Genomic DNA, 21,629 nt, shown 5'->3' on the forward strand with positions numbered 1-21,629 from the left:
TCTTCTTTTCTTTAATTTTCTTGTTCTTTTTTTAAATCTTTTGGGACTTTTTTTCCTGAAGGGAGTGAGGGGAAGGATGGGGGGATAGGGAGAGGGGAGGTGGAGGAGGGGGGGAACATTTCTCCATGGGATTAGTAAGGGGAGTACCAGGATGAAGCTCGCCCTCGTCCCCTGTAAAAGAGAGAGGTAACTCATTAGTCTGCATACAGAACGTCGACAATCAGGCGAGATAAAAGAGGAGGGGGCGGGGTGCCTTCGGACTCTCTCTCCCCTCCCTCCCAATCTGTTCTGGGACGGGTGGGGCTTTGGACTCCCTCCATGTCCCAACATGTCACAGGCCACAGGGGCTCCCTGGCAACAGGACACTCCTCCCCCACAACTTTGATCTGTCTCCCAGCCTCCATCTCACCTCGGCAACGGGAGTCTCCCCCGGCCAACCTGACGCGTTTCACAGCGGCAAGCCTTCACGGAAACCACGTCACTATCGGTCTCTTCAGACCCCGAGCACACTCCCGGAAGCAGGAGTCAGCCCCAGCAACACTCAAACTTCGGAATAGGCAGGACCGTGCTGAACAGCACCCCATGTCGTTCCGGAGGGGAATAAGTGGAGCCCTCGCTCCCTGGACTGAGGGGGAGGGGGAAGATCTTCCCCAGGTGTTCCTGCTGTCAGAACACTTCCAATCAGACCAGAGTCCTGCTGCAAGGTCGCCAACAGGAGAAGCGGGGTGGGGGGAGGGGGAAAGAGCACAGCCAGTGGGATAGATTATGGGGCTCAGGAGAGTTCCTCGTCATCTCACCTCTGTTCTGACCATCGTGGAGAACAGGGGTGTCCACTCCTCCCACTTGGCTCCTCGGAGACCTCAGCCCCCCCCCCCCAAAAAAAACACTGCCCCTTGCCTCGAGCAACTACCCCTGCTCAAAGAGCTCAACCCCTCGCCCCAGACACAGGCCCCGTCCCCTGCACGCCCCAGACCTGAAGGCCCTGCCCCGGGGCCGGGGGACATATCCACTGTAGAAACGGGCTCTGCTGGAGTAGCTGGCCCTGGCCCGGAACCGGGGAGCGCGGCCAACCTCGGTCTGTGGTACTGATCCCCGGGCGGTTCGTCCTCTTCAACACCACCTGAGAGACACAGGGCGAGGGTCAGAGAGTCGCCAGGGGTGGGGGGGGAGGTCACACGACACCAGGAACAGCTACTTCCCTTCAACCATTCTGATCCTTAGCCAACCTGCTCGTTACTCCCTCGGTACAGCAACTAGTGACGGTCATTTCTGCCCAGTGTTCTTGTAAAAATTTTGCATCACTTATGTTTAGTTTACACTTTCCTTGTGAACCCTGCTCGCCCGATACGACGTGTCTGTGAAGCCACCGCGAGCAAGCTTCTCCTTTCATCTGTACAAAACACCAAGATCGGTCCTCAGATACCCTACCAACAGTGGATTCGGCCCCGCCCATCGCGGGTAAAGCCCTCCCAGACGCTGAGCACATCTACATGAAACTCTACTGTAGGAAGACAGCACCCATCACCCTCTGGTCATGATCTCTTCCTGTTGCAGCCCACAGGAGCTCCGGGGTTCAGGAACAGATCAATCATCAGGTTCTTGAACCAAACTCACCCAATCACCACAAACCTGCGGGCTCACGTGCAAGGGCTCTCATCTCCGATTCTCAATATTTACTGCTTATTCATCTTACCATTGTTGCTTTTTGCATTTGCAGTTTGCTCTCTTCTGCAGACCAGCTGAACGCCCCAGTTGGGCAGTTCTGTTATAGTTATTATTCTACAGATATTTTTGAGTAGAACGGATTTCAGGGTTGTACATGATGCTGTGTACTTTGCACTTTAAAGTTACCGTGCAAGTTGATAGGGTAACTAAGAAAGCTCAGCCTGTGTTGGTCTTCAATAGTCAGGGATTGGGTTTGAAGAGCCACAAGGTAATGTTGCAAACCTCTGGTTAGACCACCCTTGGAATACAGTGCTCAGTTCTGGTCCCCTCACAAAGGGAGGACATGGAAGCTTCAGAGAGGGTGCAGAGGAGATTTATCAGGGTGTTGCCTATCTTACGAGGAAAGGCTGAGGAACGGTTTTCTCTTTAGAGTGAAGGATGAGAGGCAACTTGCTAGAGTGGATAGCCAGTGCCATCTCCCCAGGGAGCAAAGGGCTCATGTACGAGTGAAGGTGAATGGAGAAACGTGGAGGGGGATGTCAGGGGTAGCTTCTTGTAAAAACACAGTGGTGTGCATGGAACGCTCTGCCAGGGGTGGTGCTGGAGCACTTAGAGATACAGAGCAGAACAGGCCCTTCCGGCCCGATCAGCCACACTGGCCAGCAACCTACCTGTCTAATCATCGTGACCAATTAACTTACCGACCAGCACATCTGGGTTGCTGGAAGAAACCCACAAACTCCTGAGACAGGCAGAGGTGGGATTGAAATGTGAAACGCCGTGCTAACCACGACACTACCGTGCTGGCGGCTGAAAGAAAAACGCAGGGCTATGTGATCTTGGAGTTGGTCCAAGGGTCAGCACAAAGCACATACCAGCAGGCTGAAGGAGTTTTCTACCCTGCTGTTATCAGAATATTCAACAATAAGACCACACTGTCTACCTCATTATGATCTTGCAACTTATTCTCTGCCTGCACTGGACTTTTTCAGTAGCCGTCAAACGTCACTCTACACTCCGCTTCCCCTTGTTCTACCTCAACGCGCTCTGTACGAATATGAACGGTGGGAATGTGTAAGACAAAACTCTTCATGGTATCTGGGTACAAGTCACAATAAGAAACCAATTCCGATCGCAACAGAGACACGGGGAGGGTGGGGTGCCTAGCTGAACCGTGTGAATGTGAGGGATGCACCCTCCCCACCCCCTCACCTTGATCTGTCGGCCTCTGAAGAGGGAGTCGTCCAGTGCCATGGCCGTCCGCACGGACTCCTTGTCTGAGAACTCGATGTAGGCGAAGCTACGGGTGGGTGAGAGAGAACAGAGGTAAGAAGGGCAAGGAGAGGCCTCTCTCCCCTCCCTGGAGCCCTCCTCGCTCCCATTCCCCCCTCTCCCTCCGCCCAGCGCTGTCACTCACCCCTTGGGGTGCCCGGTGAACTTGTCACACAGGATGGTCACTCTGTTGACGGAACCACAGCCATGGAAGTGAGCCTCCAACTCCTCTGCCGTTGCCCCGTAGTCCACCTGGCGGAGGGAGGGGGAGCCGCAGTCAGCACAGAACGAGGGGGGGGGGAGAGAACGTGGCCACCTACGGGGGGGAAGGCTGTGCTTAACACAGTACAGGGAGGGGGAGCCGCAGTCAGCACAGAACGAGGGGGGGGGGGTGGGAGAACGTGGCCGCCTACGGGGGGGAAGGCTGTGCTTAACACAGTACAGGGAGGGGGAGCCGCAGTCAGCACAGAACGAGGGGGGGGTGGGAGAACGTGGCCGCCTACGGGGGGAAGTGGGACAGACGAAAGGCTGTGCTTAACACAGTACAGGGAGGGGCAGAGGTGCAGCGTGTAGATGGGGCAGAGGGGAAGGTAGGTCAGTACTGTCATTCTAGATTTGTGACACTGTGGTTGAACAAATATGATAACCAGCCTTCAGGAAATAAAACCCGTGCACGATTTAACTTCCAACAGATGCTTTGCGGCTGGTGAAGCCAATCACTGGGTGTGGGACTTTCTGATCCTGTCCCATTGAAACTACACGGGGGGGGAGAAGATGGGCCAAACGGCCTAATTCTGCTCCATTGTCTTACAGACAACAGACGAAAAGTTCCAGAGCAACACACACCAAACCCTGGAGGACCTCAGCAGGTCAGGCAGCAACTATGAAGGGGAAAGAAGCCAGAATAAAGGGGGGAGGGTGGGTAGGAACAGCACAACTGGTAGATGAAAGATGAGACCAGCGATAAAGGGATGAAGGAGGAATCTATCGGAAGACAACAGCAGACAACGGAAGAAAGAGGAGATGAACCAGAGGGACTTGATGGGTGGGTGTGAGGAGAACCAGAATGGGAAACGGAAAAGGGGTGGTGAAGTTGGAGAAATCAATGCTCACGCCGCTGGTTCGGAGGCTACCCTCACAGAATACGAGCTGTTGCTGAACATCAACCGTTCATTGCCCTCTGTAGATGCTGAGTTCCAATGTCTGCGGGATCTCTCGTATTGACAAAGGATGCTGCCGCTAACACGCTGTCGAAGGTGTACCCCTGCCAGTTAATGCACAGCTCACGACAGGTTAGTCCCGGTCAGCTGTGAACCCATCCCTCAACAGAGCATCAAAAAGGGGACCGTCTGGGAGCCTGGAGCTTGTGCTTTTCGAACACAGTATTGAATGCAGAGTAACACACACAAAATGCTGGAGGAACTCAGCATCCACAGAAATAAACAAACTGTCCATGTTGTGGGCCGAGACCCTACTTCGGAATTAGAAGGGAAGGGGGGAAACAGCAGAATAAAAAGGTGTGGGAGGGGAAGGAGGACAGCCTGGTGATCAGCTCGTTCCCCAAGTTTACAACCGGTCTCAGAGGCAGCTGCATTAGGAGCACCAGATACAATCGACAACCCCAGCACGTTCACAGGCAAAATGTCTCACCTGGAAGGATTGTGTGGGGCACTGAATGGAAGCAAGGGAGGAAGGTTAGCGGGGAGGGATGAATGGACGAGGGAATCACAGATGGAGCAATCCCAGTGGGAAGCGAGGGGCAATGGAAGTAAAGATGTGTTTAATAGACAATAGGTGCAGAAGTAGACCATTCGGCCCTTCGAGCCTGCACCACCATTCTGAGATCATTGCTGATCATCTACTATCAATACCCAGTTCCTGCCTTGTCCTCATATCCCTTGATTCCCCTATCCATAAGATACCTATCTAGCTCCTTCTTGAAAGCATCCAGAGAATTGGCCTCCACTGCCTTCTGAGGCAGAGCATTCCACACCCCCACAACTCTCTGGGAGAAGAAGTTTTTCCTTAACTCTGTCCTAAATGACCTACCCCTTATTCTTAAACCATGCCCTCTGGTACTAGACTCTCCCAGCATCTGAAACATATTTCCTGCCTCTATCTTGTCCAATCCCTTAATAATCTTATATGTTGCAATCAGATCCCCTCTCAATCTCCTAAATTCCCGTGTGTACAAGCCCAATCTCTCTAACCTCTCTGCGTAAGACACTCCTGACATCCCAGGAATTAACCTTGTGAATCTACGCTGCACTTCCTCCACAGCCAGGATGTCCTTCCTTAACCCCGGAGACCAAAACTGTACACAATACTCCAGGTGTGGTCTCACCAGGGCCCTGTACAAATGCAAAAGGATTTCCTTGCTCTTGTACTCAATTCCCTTTGTAATAAAGGCCAACATTCCATTAGCCTTCTTCACTGCCTGCTGCACTTGCTCATTCACCTTCAGTGACTGATGAAGAAGGACTCCTAGATCTCTTTGTATTTCTCCCTTACCTAACTCTGCACCGTTCAGATAATAATCTGCCTTCCTGTTCTTACTCCCAAAGTGGATAACCTCACTTATTCACATTAAACATCATCTGCCAAGTATCTGCCCACTCACCCAGCCTATCCAAGTCACCCTGAATTCTCCTAACATCCTCATCACACTGCCACTTCTTTTAATGAAAGATCCCTTTGGAGATTACAGAAGTCGCAGAGAATGATGTGTTGGAACTTTGCTTTTGTATTTCCCAGTGAAAGCTTCTGTGTGACTCAGTTGTAATTCAGTCACAGAAGCACCACATTGGGGGGGGGGGGGGGGGGGGGTGGAAGTAGGGCAAATTCTCCCTCTGCTTGTTTTTCCAGCTGCACAAACCATTGCTCTGAGCAGGAAATTTTTTTTACGCTGTCTGTACCCTGCACAGTGTTTTAAATGTTTTTTTTGTACCATACATGTCAAACACAAACCACAACTTACAACATAAGTGAATGTCAGGAATTCAAAACAACTGCCGTGCACAATGGCAAAAGTAAAATGTTTTGGACTAGATGGCGTTGGTGTTCAGCAAGCCAGAAGTTCATTAACGATGAGCTGCCGACTTCCATTCTCTGTTTATTATAACAATTTTTAAACAGTATTGTAACTTGAAACACTGACAATGAAGATCTCTGAAGCTCTAAAATGTTTCATTTGTTGTTTGTTTGTTTATTAAAAAGTGTATGCATTATATTCATTAATAACTAACTACATAGAAAACTTCGGCCCACAATGCTGTGCCGAACATGTACTTACTTTAGAAATTACCTAGGGTTACCCATAGCTCTTATACAAAAGAAAATCCCAGCTGCACGACAATAGAGGCTACATGTGTGAGAGCATTGCAGTTACTGTGCAGCTGCACAAAATGTCGAATGTCGACTGCTCGCTTCTACGGATGCTGCCTGACCTGCTGAGTTCCTCCAGCACAGCTCAGAGGGAATGGTGAAGTAGGGTCGAACAGTGCAAGCGGCGGGGAGTAGGGAGGCTGTACTCACGTTACCAACGTAAATGGACCGCGCGTCCGCTTCCATCCGCTCCTCCACCGACATGATGACAGGACCAGCTGTAAGAGAGGAGGACAACATGAGGGGGGCCAGTGAGTAGGACTGTGGGGACAAGTGTAGAGTCACAGAAACAGGCCCATGCTGACTGAGCTGCCTTGCAAGCTAGTCTCATCCACCAAAACGAGGGGTCACAGTTTAAGGATAAAGGGGAAGCCTTTTAGGACCGAGATGAGGAGAAACTTCTTCACACAGAGAGTGGTGAATCTGTGGAATTCTCTGCCACAGGAAACAGTTGAGGCCGGTTCATTGGCTATATTTAAGAGGAAGTTAGATATGGCCTGTGTGGCTAAAGGGATCGGGGGTATGGAGCGAAGGCAGGTACAAGGTTCTGAGCCACGATCATACTGAATGGCAGTGCAGGCTCGAAGGGCCGAATGGCCTACTCCTGAACCTATTTTCTATGTTTCTACTTGAGTCCTCTTAACCTCCTGACCATGCAACTATCTGGATGGCTTTTAAACACTGCTAATATTTCCACTATTAGAACAGGCCCTTCGGCCCACAGCATGTTCCAGAATTTTAACCTGAAGGATTAAACTTGAGCTTAACCTACTCCAAGATCTATCTAACCGTGTTTCCATCTCTCCCACATAACCCTCCACTCTTCTTTCATCCAATCTATCTAAGAGTTGGTTCCTTAAGGTTGTTATAGCTGGCAGAGGCAATGGGGACAAGCTCCCACTGCCTATTAAATGCTCCCAACAGCATGCTCCTCAAATAGCCTCTGACAACCAACTCCAGCTCCTGGCCTTCACGTGGGTGGGGCTTAGCTACTAAGCCTGGCAGAACTGTTTCTACTGACAGGAGAAGGGGCAAAGGTGGGTTGCTGGCTCCTTAAAACCAGTCGCTTCGGGCAGATGGGGCTCGTCAGCTCATCTAGAAGGAAAACTCTGATCTCAAACCTCCGCTGCCTTGCGGCCAGACCCACTCACGGGGAAGGAGTCGGGAGTGAACCCAGAGGGAAGTCCTGAGCTGGAGTCTCCAAGGCAGTCCTACATTTTGTTCAACGCCGACTGGCCACTCCTGGTGCCAACCTGTATCAATCTCTGCCGTTCCTTTGGGTTCACCAGTTGCGTGGAGAAAGGGCGTTTGCTGTGAGGGCAACAGCTTGCTCTCCATATCGTACAGCTAGGACACAACCACCATGGTCGACCCTCGCCAAGAGTCTCTGAAGTGTCCCAAACACATCTGCCTCTACCAACACTCCCAACCCTGCATTCCATGCACTCACCCGTGTACCTGACATGCTCCCTCTAACCTCCAGTCACCTTAAGAGAATGTCCTCTGGTGGTATTTGGCATTGGGGCAGCACTGTAGCAAATCGGCTAGTGTGATCACCGATCTGAGATCAATTCCCAGCACAGTGTAAGCATTTTGTAGCTCTTCCCTGTGACCGTGTGGATTCCTTCCACATTCCACAACAGTCAGGGTTACGATTCAGGATCTGTGGGCTATCTATTGGTATCAGAAGCCAGGCAACCTCACAGATCAGCACAAGGCTCAGACGGTGTTAACGAAGTACTTCACCGCACGTTTCGATGTACACGAGACTAAGAAAACCAATCAGGCCAAAAGCCCTGCAACAAAAGGCACCGGCTCTTTATCATCTCGTACCCCTCCATCAAATCAACTCTCATCTTCCTCTGCTCCACAGCGAGAAGCCCGAGCCCACTCAAACAGCATCCCGGTCGATCTCCACATCTCTCTCCATCCTGTACTGAGGCAACCAGAACTGAACACAACACTCCAAGTGCAGCCCAACCAGTTTTCTGGAGCTGCGACAGTCCGTCGTGTCCAAGGCATCACCCTCACTTCCTGAGCTTCAGTTGTTTCTTCCACAGTAGAAGTGAAGAGAGATGCTGATTTAAAATCTTCCCCATTTCCTTTAAGGGAATCTATTCTCTCCCTAGACACCCAGTAACCCTTAATATTTATTCAGTGTGCCATGACGCGTGATGCGGCCGATCATGGCTTTGACCTTGACTGTTCTTTCTACAGAGCTGGTTTGTCAATGCCTTTCCTGGGCAGTGTCTTTACCAGACGGGTGACCCCAGCCATTATCAATACTCTGAAGAGATTGTCTGCCTGTTGCCAGCAGTCACATAGCCAGGACTTGAGACACGCATCCCCTGCTCCCAGTGACCTTGATTGTGGGTGGGGGCTACAACGTTACCCGAAGGTGACCTACAGGCTAGCAAAGGGAAGGAGCACCCTGCCACCCTTACCGTTAACTGCGGTCTGATCAAAGCCTAGCCTGCAGGGTGAGTCAGTGGAAAGGAATGCAAATACAGTGTTAGCATTCACCAAGCAAGGATCTAATGCTGAGGGTTTATAAAGCTCTGGGCAGACCACACTTGAGAAAGGATGTACCGGCATTGGAGACGGCCCAAGAATTAACCCGGGAATGAAAGGATGAAAGGGTGAACTGTATGCTGGACGGCGCTGGGTCCGTACTCGCTGGAGTTAAGCAGAATGTCAAAGGTGGGGGGGGGGGGGGGGGGGAATCTCAGAAATCTATCAAATTTTGAAAGACGTAGATAAAAGTGGATTTGGAGAGGCTGTTTCCTATAGAGGAGTCTCAGACCTGAGGGGACAGCCTCAGAATAGAGGGCCACCCATTAGAATAGAGCTGAGGAGGAAATTTCTTTAGCCAGAGGGTGGCAAGTTTGTGGAATTCTTTACAAGTATATAGGTTCTTGATTGGTAAAGGCATCCGTGGTTACAGGGAGAAGGCAGGGGAATGGCATCGAGAGGGAAAAGAAACCAGCCATGGCAGAAAGCCAGAGAGTAGCGTCGATGAGCCAAATGGCCTAATTTTGTTCTTATGGTCTTTTAAAGGCTCAGTGTTACATCAGTGGTTTTACATTCTAGCCCTATGAAAATGAATGCTAACATTGCATCCCTAACCTTTAGGGAATACTGTACCAGGACTCCAAAGTCCCTTTGTATATCCAAGATGAACCCACATCTACACTGACGTCTTTCTGCTGACAGCATCGACCTGCTGCATCACTGCGCGGCACAGAAACGGCACTGCAATGGGTAGTCATTACCACCCGCTGCGTCACTGCGCGGCACTGCAATGGGTAGTCATTACCACCCGCTGCGTCACTGCGCGGCACAGAAACGGCTCTGCAACGGGTAGTCATTACCACCCGCTGCGTCACTGCAACGGGTAGTCATTACCACCCGCTGCGTCACTGCAACGGGTAGTCATTACCACCCGCTGCGTCACTGCGCGGCACAGAAACGGCACTGCAATGGGTAGTCATTACCACCCACTGCGTCACTGCGCGGCACAGAAACGGCTCTGCAATGGGTAGTCATTACCACCCGCTGCGTCACTGCAACGGGTAGTCATTACCACCCGCTGCATCACTGCAACGGATAGTCATTACCACCCGCTGCGTCACTGCAACGGGTAGTCATTACCACCCGCTGCATCACTGCAACGGATAGTCATTACCACCCGCTGCGTCACTGCAACGGATAGTCATTACCACCCGCTGCATCACTGCGCGGCACAGAAACGGCTCTGCAACGGGTAGTCATTACCACCCGCTGCGTCACTGCAACGGGTAGTCATTACCACCCGCTGCGTCACTGCAACGGGTAGTCATTACCACCCGCTGCGTCACTGCAACGGGTAGTCATTACCACCCGCTGCATCACTGCAACGGGTAGTCATTACCACCCGCTGCATCACTGCAACGGGTAGTCATTACCACCCGCTGCATCACTGCAACGGGTAGTCATTACCACCCGCTGCATCACTGCAACGGGTAGTCATTACCACCCGCTGCGTCACTGCGCGGCACAGAAACGGCACTGCAGCAGCTCTGCAACGGGTAGTCATTACCACCCGCTGCGTCACTGCAACGGGTAGTCATTACCACCCGCTGCGTCACTGCGCGGCACAGAAACGGCACTGCAATGGGTAGTCATTACCACCCACTGCGTCACTGCGCGGCACAGAAACGGCTCTGCAACGGGTAGTCATTACCACCCGCTGCGTCACTGCGCGGCACAGAAACGGCTCTGCAACGGGTAGTCATTACCACCCGCTGCGTCACTGCAACGGGTAGTCATTACCACCCGCTGCGTCACTGCAACGGGTAGTCATTACCACCCGCTGCGTCACTGCAACGGGTAGTCATTACCACCCGCTGCATCACTGCGCGGCACAGAAACGGCTCTGCAACGGGTAGTCATTACCACCCGCTGCATCACTGCAACGGATAGTCATTACCACCCGCTGCATCACTGCAACGGATAGTCATTACCACCCGCTGCGTCACTGCAACGGATAGTCATTACCACCCGCTGCATCACTGCGCGGCACAGAAACGGCTCTGCAACGGGTAGTCATTACCACCCGCTGCGTCACTGCAACGGGTAGTCATTACCACCCGCTGCATCACTGCAACGGATAGTCATTACCACCCGCTGCGTCACTGCAACGGATAGTCATTACCACCCGCTGCATCACTGCGCGGCACAGAAACGGCTCTGCAACGGGTAGTCATTACCACCCGCTGCGTCACTGCAACGGATAGTCATTACCACCCGCTGCATCACTGCGCGGCACAGAAACGGCTCTGCAACGGGTAGTCATTACCACCCGCTGCGTCACTGCAACGGGTAGTCATTACCACCCGCTGCGTCACTGCAACGGATAGTCATTACCACCCGCTGCGTCACTGCGCGGCACAGAAACGGCACAGAAACGGCTCTGCAACGGGTAGTCATTACCACCCGCTGCGTCACTGCAACGGATAGTCATTACCACCCGCTGCGTCACTGCAACGGATAGTCATTACCACCCGCTGCGTCACTGCGCGGCACAGAAACGGCTCTGCAACGGGTAGTCATTACCACCCGCTGCGTCACTGCAACGGGTAGTCATTACCACCCGCTGCGTCACTGCAACGGGTAGTCATTACCACCCGCTGCGTCACTGCAACGGGTAGTCATTACCACCCGCTGCGTCACTGCAACGGGTAGTCATTACCACCCGCTGCGTCACTGCAACGGGTAGTCATTACCACCCGCTGCGTCACTGCAACGGGTAGTCATTACCACCCGCTGCGTCACTGCAACGGATAGTCATTACCACCCGCTGCATCACTGCGCGGCACAGAAACGGCTCTGCAACGGGTAGTCATTACCACCCGCTGCGTCACTGCAACGGGTAGTCATTACCACCCGCTGCGTCACTGCAACGGGTAGTCATTACCACCCGCTGCGTCACTGCAACGGATAGTCATTACCACCCGCTGCGTCACTGCAACGGGTAGTCATTACCACCCGCTGCGTCACTGCAACGGATAGTCATTACCACCCGCTGCGTCACTGCGCGGCACAGAAACGGCTCTGCAACGGGTAGTCATTACCACCCGCTGCGTCACTGCGCGGCACAGAAACGGCACTGCAGCAGCTCTGCAACGGGTAGTCATTACCACCCGCTGCGTCACTGCAACGGGTAGTCATTACCACCCGCTGCGTCACTGCAACGGGTAGTCATTACCACCCGCTGCGTCACTGCAACGGGTAGTCATTACCACCCGCTGCGTCACTGCAACGGGTAGTCATTACCACCCGCTGCGTCACTGCAACGGGTAGTCATTACCACCCGCTGCGTCACTGCAACGGGTAGTCATTACCACCCGCTGCGTCACTGCAACGGGTAGTCATTACCACCCGCTGCGTCACTGCAACGGGTAGTCATTACCACCCGCTGCGTCACTGCAACGGGTAGTCATTACCACCCGCTGCGTCACTGCAACGGGTAGTCATTACCACCCGCTGCGTCACTGCAACGGGTAGTCATTACCACCCGCTGCGTCACTGCAACGGGTAGTCATTACCACCCGCTGCGTCACTGCAACGTGTAGTCATTACCACCCGCTGCGTCACTGCAACGTGTAGTCATTACCACCCGCTGCGTCACTGCAACGGGTAGCCATTACCACCCGCTGCGTCACTGCAACGGGTAGTCATTACCACCCGCTGCGTCACTGCAACGGGTAGTCATTACCACCCGCTGCGTCACTGCAACGGGTAGTCATTACCACCCGCTGCGTCACTGCAACGGGTAGTCATTACCACCCGCTGCGTCACTGGCACCAGCCCGCCTGCCATCGAGGTGCCGGAAAAAAAGCCAGCAACCCCACGAAGGATCCCACATCTCCAGCTCATGGACTGCTTGTCCCACCCCCATCAGGACGGAGGTGACATGCCACTCATTCCAGGGCCACCACACTCAAAAACAACTACTTTGCCCAGGCAGTAAGGCTGATGAACGTCTCCCCCTACTAACCCCCCCCATCACCACTACTTTATCATTTCCTGTCAAATTCACCTTATGTACAGACACTCCTGTGCCTAACACAACTATAAATTAACATATGATCTATGTTTTATGTATTTACCTTTACTTTTTATTATTGTCTTTTTGCACTGCACTGGATCAGAAGTAACAATTATTTTGTTCTCCTTTACACTCGTGTACTGGAAATGACATTAAACAATCCTGTATTTTGAACTTAGAAAGCAGTCTGCATCGTTATTCCTTCGACTAAGGTGCAAGACCACACTTACCTACACTACATTCCTTCCGCCACACCTTTGCCAACTCTCCTAATCTGTTCAAGTGCTTTTGCAAACACCCCACCTGCTTTGTCAACACTACCTGCCCCTCCACCCCCCTGGTATCGTGAGAAAAGGGCAAGCCCAACACAACCGCCTAGGGAATCTCCTCTGTAAAGCTCTCCAACACAGCCACACGGTATTCCCAGTGTGGCCTCTCCAGGGCTGGGAAAGTGGAGTGGCAGGCTGGGGGTTCTTGCAGACAGAGAGAAGGGTGTGGATGGTCAAGGAGATGCAAAGGGCCACGCCGGGTGGGTGTGGGTGTGTAAGGGGAAGTGTTTGCCCACACTGCGTAGCTGGGGGGTGGTGGGGGTGAACGGGAAGGAAAGGGGATTTGGGAGGGGGCACTTACAAGGTGGTGGGCTCATGTTCATCTGTTTCTCCACTTCATTCTGCAGTTCCTTCAGCTTCTCCGCCTCCTCCTCCATTTCCCGCACCCGGGCCTTGATGGCCTCCAGCTCCTGGGAGGGGCGGGAAGAGGCAGTGATCAGGATTGGAGGATTCGGGGTCAGGGTTTTTTAAGAGGCGGCGAAGGGAAACTTAAAAAGAGCCCGAGTACAAGCCCCTTCCACACTGTGCCCAGTTCCCACTCACCATCCGCCTAACTTGCCCCATAACTTGATACCCAAAAATATACCTTTCCCCTTCAACCATTCTTCATTCAAGCATTTCCCCGTACCCCACCCTGTCACACCCACTCTCTCCCAACCCACTCTCATATTACCACCTGATTTACCCCCGTCTCGTCACCCTTTAACCCCCTCGCCCATCCCCTTAATGGCAGAAAAGTTGGGCTCCCGACCACGTGACCCCTCTTGGACACCCCCACTACCCCGACCCCTCACCCCACCATGACCTGGGCGCTACACTGGCCCGCCCCACGGCTGACGTCAAGGTCACAACACGTGACACTCCTCCCCCATCTCCGCTGTTCCCGTTGCTGGGGCGCCCGCACGTTTCCCACACCCTCCCCCCCACCCAGCTCCAGTTCCCGCACCCCCTCTTCCCGCCGCCCACCGGGTCCTCGATCATCGCCGAGTCGTCCAGGCCGTCCGTGGCGGCGCCGTCCCCGGACTCATCCAGACCGCGGTGCGGCTCCTCTATCAGCGACTCCTCGGCGCCGTTCTCGTAGTCCGCCTCCGCCATCTTAGTGCCGCCACTAGTCGCTACTACCGCCGACGTCTACTCTCGCGAGAGCTGCCGTGGCTCCGCCTTTCCACCCCCTCCCCGTAGCTCATTGGCTTCGCGCTCCGCCTTCTCTGCGTTCATTGGTAGATTTCCATGAAGGACCCGCCTTCACAACCGCACGGCCGTCCCCAGCAACACGTGGCTCCCTGTCCTCGGCGTCTATTGGCTATTTCGCAACGGAACTCCATCCCCGCCACCTCTACGCCAATCGGCTCTCGTTTCTCACCCCAGCACTTACAGTTTGTCCCGCCCGCCCTCTCTTCTTCGCCCATTGGCTGATTTCCGCACCGCTCCACACTCATTGGTTGCTTCGGCAAAGGCCCGGCCTCTTTGCCTTCTCTGAAGGCGATTGGCTGTCTGCTCCGGGAGTCCAACCCTTTCTCTTTTTATGATTCAAACAGGAAGGCGGTTTTGGTCTAGGGGATTGGTCAGCCTCATGCCAATCGATTCGATCGTCATCGGTCCTTCACGTTTGATCTGTTGATTGGATAACAGTCTGCATTCCGTCTTGTGATTACGCGCAACTGTGATTGGTTAATTTTTCCCCTGGGGTGGCCCACCAGCCTCTGTCAAAGCTGATTCGCTGATATCAACCGTCCATCAAGTCAGCAGCCGTGTTCTGGCGCTGATAACCGAGTTTCTAAGCCAATTGGACTAGACAAATGTCCATCAGCTAACTACGTCGTCGATTGGGTGATGTTGAGTGCGTAGACAATGGCCCACGGGGCCGGGAGGCGGCTTGGGTTCGATCCGCCTCGGCTGAAGGTTGATTGGATGAGAGCGGCCAGGCCAGGCACCTGATTGGTGACGGCGAGTGTCCATCAGCAGCCTCCAGGTGAGTGTGTGTCACGCTTACCTGCAGCCAAGCAGGGTGACCAGGCCTGAGAAGGAGGCCAAGTGCAAGGTCAGGTTTATTCTCATCCAAATTCAAAGTATATTTATTACCAAAGTACATAAATGGCACACTGCAAATACAAAAAATAAATAAATAAGCAATTGATATCGAGAACATGAATTGACTTTATTACACACATCCTTCGTGTACTGAGGAGTCAAATTCTTCACGTTACGTCTCTGTCTAAATGTGCAATATATAGCAATTTGTAATAAATATTATGTACAACAGGACAGTCAACATAACATGGAAATACAATAGTATCCGCGTGAATTAATCCATCTGATGGCCTGGTGGAAGAAGCTGTCCTGGAACTTGTTGATCCTGGCTTTTGTGCAGCGGTACCGCTTCCCGGATGGTAGCAGTGGGAGCAGTTTGTGGTTGGGGTGACTCGGGTCCCAATGATCCTACAGGACCTTTTTACCCACCTGTCTTTGTAAATGTCCTGAATCATGGGAAGTTCACAACTACAGATGCGCTGGGCTGTCCGCACCACTCTCTGCAGGATCCTGTGATTGAGGGAGGTACAGTTCCCATACCAGGCAGTGATGCAGCCAGTCAGGATACTCTCAATTGTGCCCCTGTAGAAAGTTCTTAGGATTTGGGGGCCCATACCAAACTCCTTCAACCTTCTGAGGTGAAAGAGGCACTGTTGTGCCTTTTTCACCTCACAGCTGGTGTGTACAGACCACGAGATCCTTGGTGATGTGTATACTGAGGAACAAGGCTTGTTCACCCTCTCAACCCCAGATCTACTGATGTCAGTAGGGGTTAACCTGTCTCCATTCCTTCTGTCATCCACAACCAACTCCTTAGTTTGTGCAACTTTGAGTCCCTGAAAGCAAGTCCATAGATTGTGGGAACATTTCAATGATGGGGCAAGTGAAGTTGAGTGTAGTTATCCCCTTTGGTTCAAGAGCCTGATGTTTGAGGGGTAGTTACTGATGTGATGGTGTGTGTCCTGAGGCTCCTGTACCTTCTTCCTGATGGCAGCTATGAGAAGAGGGCATGTCCTGGGTGGTGGGGGTCTCTGATGATGGATGCTGCTTTCCTGCTACAACACTCGTGGAGATGAGCTCAATGGTGGGGAGGGCTTTACCTGTGATGGACTGGGCCCTATTCACTAGTTTCTGTAGGATTTTCCATTCAAGGGCATTGGTGTTTCCATGCCAGGCTGTGATGCAGCCAGTCAATATACTCTCCGCCACACATAGAAGTTTGTCATGGTGAATCTTCGCAACCTCCTGAGGAAGTGGAGGCGCTGCTGTGCTTTCTTCAGAGTTGCACGTGTGTGCTTTGCCCAGGAATAATACTGAGGAATCTAAAGTTTCTGACGCTCCAATGATAACTGGCTCATGGACCTCCAATTTCCCCCTCCTGAAGCCAATCTTCGGCTCCTTGGTCTTGCTGACATTGAGCGAGAGGTTGTTGCTATTACCCCACTCAGCCAGGTTTGCAATCTCCCTCCTGTAGGCTGATTCATCACCACCTTTGATTTGGCCAATGACAGTGGTGTTGTCAGCAAACTTGAACATGGCCTTGTTGCTGTGCTTGGCCTCACAATCATGTGTGTAAAGTGAGTCGAGCAGGGGGCTAAACACACAGCCCTGTGGTTCACTTGTGCTGATGGAGATTGTGGAGGAGATGTTGTTGCCAATCCCAACTGACTGAGGTCTACAAGTGAGAAAGTCCAGGATCCAATTGCACAAGGAGGTATTGAATCCCAGGTCTTGAAGCTTATTGGTCAGTTTTGAGGGGATGTTGGTATTGAATGCTGAACTGTTGTTGATAAAGAGCATCCTGATGTTCGTATCCAGATGTTCCCGGGTTGAGTGAAGAGCCAACGAGAGGACTTCTGCTGTGGACCTGTTGTGATGGCAGGCAAATTAGAGCGGATCCAAGTTGCATCTCAGGCAGGAGTTGACGTATTTCATCACCAATCTCTCAAAACATTTCATCACTGTGCATGTAAGTGCTTCTGGGCGACGGTCACCGAGGCAGGTCACCACGCTCTTCTCAGGCACTGGTATGAGTGAAGTTAACAGGCTCAAAGGTTCATTGTATTATCGGAGTATGTATGCAGAATACAGCTCTGAGATTTGTCTTCTCCAGATAGCCATCAAATGCAGACAACCATATAAGCAGTTGAAAGAAAAACATCAATCTCCCCCCCCCATTGAAAAGGAAAACAATCAAAATCTCGCAAACCCAAACCCCCTCCGTCACACAAAAACAAACAGATCACCAAAGCCCCAGCCCGCCAATCCGCAACAAGAGGGAATGGGTAAGAACGTGAAAAGAAAACAGAACTGAACGAGGCCAACATGAACTACAGTCCAATCCATAAATCTCAGAATTTCTCTGCCATGTCCGAGAGCATCCGGACTCAGTGGCCCCTTCAGAGAAAGCGACTCGAACCCTGCACAAGAGGCACAAACCCAGCCCTTCTCCAAGGAAAGCGACTCGAACCCAGCAGCCTCTCCGAGGAAAGAGGCACAAACCCAGCCCTTCTCCAAGGAAAGCAACTCGAACCCAGCAGCCTCTCCGAGGAAAGAGGCACAAACCCAGCCCTTCTCCAAGGAAAGCGACTCGAACCCAGCAGCCTCTCCGAGGAAAGAGGCACAAACCCAGCCCTTCTCCAAGGAAAGCGACTCGAACCCAGCAGCCTCTCCGAGGAAAGAGGCACAAACCAGTTCACACCTCCCGCCCCGAACCGCCGGCGCTCCTCCAGATTTTCCTCAATGTTTCAATCTTCTTCGGAGCTTTAGTTGGCAAGAAATGTGGTGAATTGTGGCCCCCTCGTCTTGCCTCTGAGCTTTTCCTCGTCCTCGTGCTCACATTTCTCTCCAGGGACAGCAGAGTGCTAGCTCACTCGATCCAATTACAGACTGTAAGTCACTGGCACCAACAGTTTCAAAATCAAAATTAACATTAAAAGAAAGTGAAAGGTCGGAAGTGATTGGCTTTCTGGAAGATGTCCCCCCGAGGAATCGTTGTTCGCTGCCGCCATCTTGACGGGTGTTGCGCACAAGACCGTGTATAACCAGACGGAATGAAATACTTGCAACAGCGTCACAGGCACGTAGCGTCAGACACACGGGAGCATCGTGCACAGTTCTGGTCGCTTCATCATAGGAAAGGTGATGAGGCTTTGGCAAGAGTGCAGAGGAGGCTGCCTGGATTCCAGAGGAAAGTTTGAGAGAGTGAGGGCTTTTCTCTTTGGAGGAAAGGAGGGTGAGAAGTGTCTTGATAGAGGTGTTTAAGAAGCATAGATAGACGGGGGCCGGGCAGAAATGGTTAACACGTACGTATTACTTGGGCCCTTAGCTCCCAGTGGAGCATGGAGCACTGGCCGTGAATGGCCTTCCATCTCCATCGTCCTCTGAAGCTGGAGATCATCAACGCTCTGCAATCCATTGTGTCCACCACACAGGGGACTGGCCGAGGCAGCTTGACCAGAGCCCTGCTGGCCGGCCTTACCCACAGAACCACAGAACATTACAGCACGGAAACAGGCCTTTTGGCCCTTCTTGGCTGTGCTGATCCACTGACCTGCACCCGGCCCATATCCCTCCATACACCTCTCATCCATGAACCTGTCTGAGCCTTTCTTAAACGTTAAAAGCGAACCTGCATTTTCCACTTCATCTGGCAGCTCATTCCACACTCCCACCACTCTCTGTGTGAAGAAATTCCCCCCCAATGTTCCCTTTAAACTCTTCCCCCTTCACCCTTAACCCATATCCTCTGGTTTTTTTCTCCCCTAACCTCTGCGGAAAAAGCCTACTTGCATTCACTCTATCTATACCCATCATAATTTTATATATCTCTATCAAGTCTCCCCTCATTCTTCTGCGCTCCAGGGAATAAAGTCCTTACCTATTCAAACTTTCTCTGTAACTCAGTTTCTCAGGTCCCGGCAATATCCTTGTAAACCTTCCCTGCACTCTTTCAACCTTATTAGTATCCTTCCTGTAATTTGGTGACAAAAACTGCACACAATGCTCCAAATTTGGCCTCACCAATGCCTTATACAACCTCACCATAACATTCCAACTCTTATACTCAATACTTTGCTTTATAAAGGCTGATGTACCAAAAGCTCTCTTTACTACCCTATCTACCTGTGATGCCTCTTTTAGGGAATTTTGTATCTGTACTCCCAGATCCCTCTGTTCTACTGCACTCTGTTGTCTGTACAACATGAGCTATCCTCCAATCCTCCAGCACCTCACCCATAAATACCAACATTTTAAATATTTCTGCCAGGGCCCCTGCAATTTCAACTCTAGTCTTCTTCAAGGTCCGAGGGAATACCCTGTCAGGTCCTGGGGATTCACCTCGCACGACGGGACGTAGGGCTGGACATCGAGAGCTGAATGCTCATATGAGACGGCGTAGTTTTAAAGTGATTGTGCAAAGATATGGAGGGGTGTCAGAGGGAGATTTTTTTTTAACACAGAGAGTGGCAAATGCACAGAACGCCCTGCTAGGGTTGTGGTAGAGGTGAATACAGTAGGGGCATTTAGATAGGCAGATGGGTGAAAGGAAAATGTGAGAGGGAAGCATTGGTCTTGGTTAAATGGTCTGCACAACATTGTGGGCTGAAGGGCCTGTACTGTGCCGTATGTTCTGTGTTCCAGGTTCAAAGACGTAAATTAACAAAGTTCAAAAGTTCAAAGTTGAAAATACGTTTTTATTATCAAAGTCTGTGTAAGCTGTGCAACCTTGAGATTCTTCTGCCACCAAACAAGAAACCCGAAAGAACCCAATTGTAGAAAGATCAATACCTAATGTGCAGAGAGGGAGAGGGTCCCAGGGAGTGTGTCGGTATTTACAGATCAGTTATGTTGAAGCCCCTGGTTCCATCATTAAGGTTCCCCATCCATGTCCCCTGTCCATTGCTGTCATCGAGGAGACAAACAGGGAGCCTGAAAAGATGGGTTCAGCATATCAGGAACAGCTTCTTCTCCTCTGCCACGAACCCACAGACACTACCTCATGAATTTCTTTTCTTCCCTCTTTTTAGTTAATATACCAGTGCCCATGAAGAGCAGGGTGAGCCGCCTTAACGACTATCGTCCAGTCACACTCACGTCCACGGTGATGAAATGCTTTGAAAGATTAGTCGTGGCTGGAATCAACTCCTGCCTCAGCAAGGACCAGAACCCGCTGCGATTTGCCCCACCACAAAAGATATGCAGCGTTTGTGATCTCATCTGCTCTTCACATGACCTGGAGAATACTAATACCCGTGTCTGGATGCTGTCCGTCGACTACAGCTCAACAGTTAAAACAATCGTTTGCTACAGTTCTGATCGAAAAGCTCCAGAACCTGGGCCTCTGTATCTCCCTCTGCAACTGGATACCCTGGAAACAGCATCTCCACCGCACTGACTATCAACACTGGTGCACCTCGGGGATGTGTGCTTAGCCCACTGCTCTACTCTGCTTACAACCACGACAGTGTGTCTAGGCAGAGCTCAACTGCCATCTATAAATTTGCTGATGATGCAGCCAATGTTGGCTGAATTTCAGGTGGTGACGAGAGGGCGTACAGGAGCGAGATGTCTCAGCTGGTTGAGTGGTGTCGCAACTCAGCATCAGAGCCGATTGTGGGCTTCGGAGAGGGTACGACAAGGGATCAGTCCTCATAGCGGAAACTGTAGAAGTTCTTTGGTGTCAATATCTATCCTGGACGCAGCAGCAAAGTGGGCACGGCAGCAGCCATATTTCATTAGGAGGAGATTTGATATTTAACCAAAGACACTCTCAAATTTACACAGATGGACTGTATTCTAACCAGCTGTATCACTGTCTGGTGTGAGGGTGCACAGCATCAAAATAAGCTGCAGAGAGTTGTAAACTTGGTCAGCTCCATCGTGGGTATGAGCCTCCGTAATACCCGGGATATCTTCACAAAGGCAGCATCCCCTCCCATCACCTAGGCAATGCCCTGTTCTCACTGTTATCATTGGGAAGGAGGTACAGGAGCCAGAAGGCACACACTCAGCAATTCAGGAACAGCTTCTTCCCCTCTGCCATCAGGGAGGAGGTACAGGAGCCCGAAGGCACACACTCAGCAATTCAGGAACAGCTTCTTCCCCTCTGCCATCCAGTTTCTGGATGGACATTGAACCCATGAACTCTTCCAATCTACTTTTCTTTTTCTATTCTTGCACTACTTAATTCAGTTAACTATATATATATATATATATATATATATATATATACACACACACACACTTTTTTCTATTACGTATTGCAATGTATTGCTATCGCAAAACAACAAATTTCACGGCATATGCTGGTGGTATTAAACCTAATCGATGCAATGCTCCTCAGACAGGATGAAGAG

The 21,629-nt window shown here is 51.6% G+C and overlaps 1 protein-coding gene and 1 long non-coding RNA gene across 2 annotated transcripts; one reads left to right on the forward strand and one right to left on the reverse strand.

The window, feature by feature from the left end:
• LOC140716456 (polyadenylate-binding protein 2-B-like) lies at positions 1-14,384 on the reverse strand. Its single transcript, XM_073029202.1, is given in 8 exon segments — positions 1-171; positions 974-1,056; positions 1,058-1,120; positions 2,878-2,965; positions 3,083-3,189; positions 6,472-6,539; positions 13,541-13,649; positions 14,206-14,384. Coding segments are annotated over 8 exon segments (687 nt in total). The 5' UTR covers positions 14,335-14,384; the 3' UTR covers positions 1-131.
• Positions 14,385-14,721: 337 nt separating this feature from the next.
• Positions 14,722-21,484, forward strand: LOC140716209 (uncharacterized). The gene is made up of 3 exons (XR_012096268.1): positions 14,722-15,211; positions 20,301-21,256; positions 21,327-21,484. It is a non-coding gene; the product is annotated as an uncharacterized lncRNA (long non-coding RNA).
• The last annotated feature ends 145 nt before the right edge of the window (positions 21,485-21,629 follow it).

Source organism: Hemitrygon akajei, chromosome 25 (genome assembly GCF_048418815.1).
Source record: "Hemitrygon akajei chromosome 25, sHemAka1.3, whole genome shotgun sequence".
Lineage (NCBI taxonomy): Eukaryota > Metazoa > Chordata > Chondrichthyes > Myliobatiformes > Dasyatidae > Hemitrygon > Hemitrygon akajei.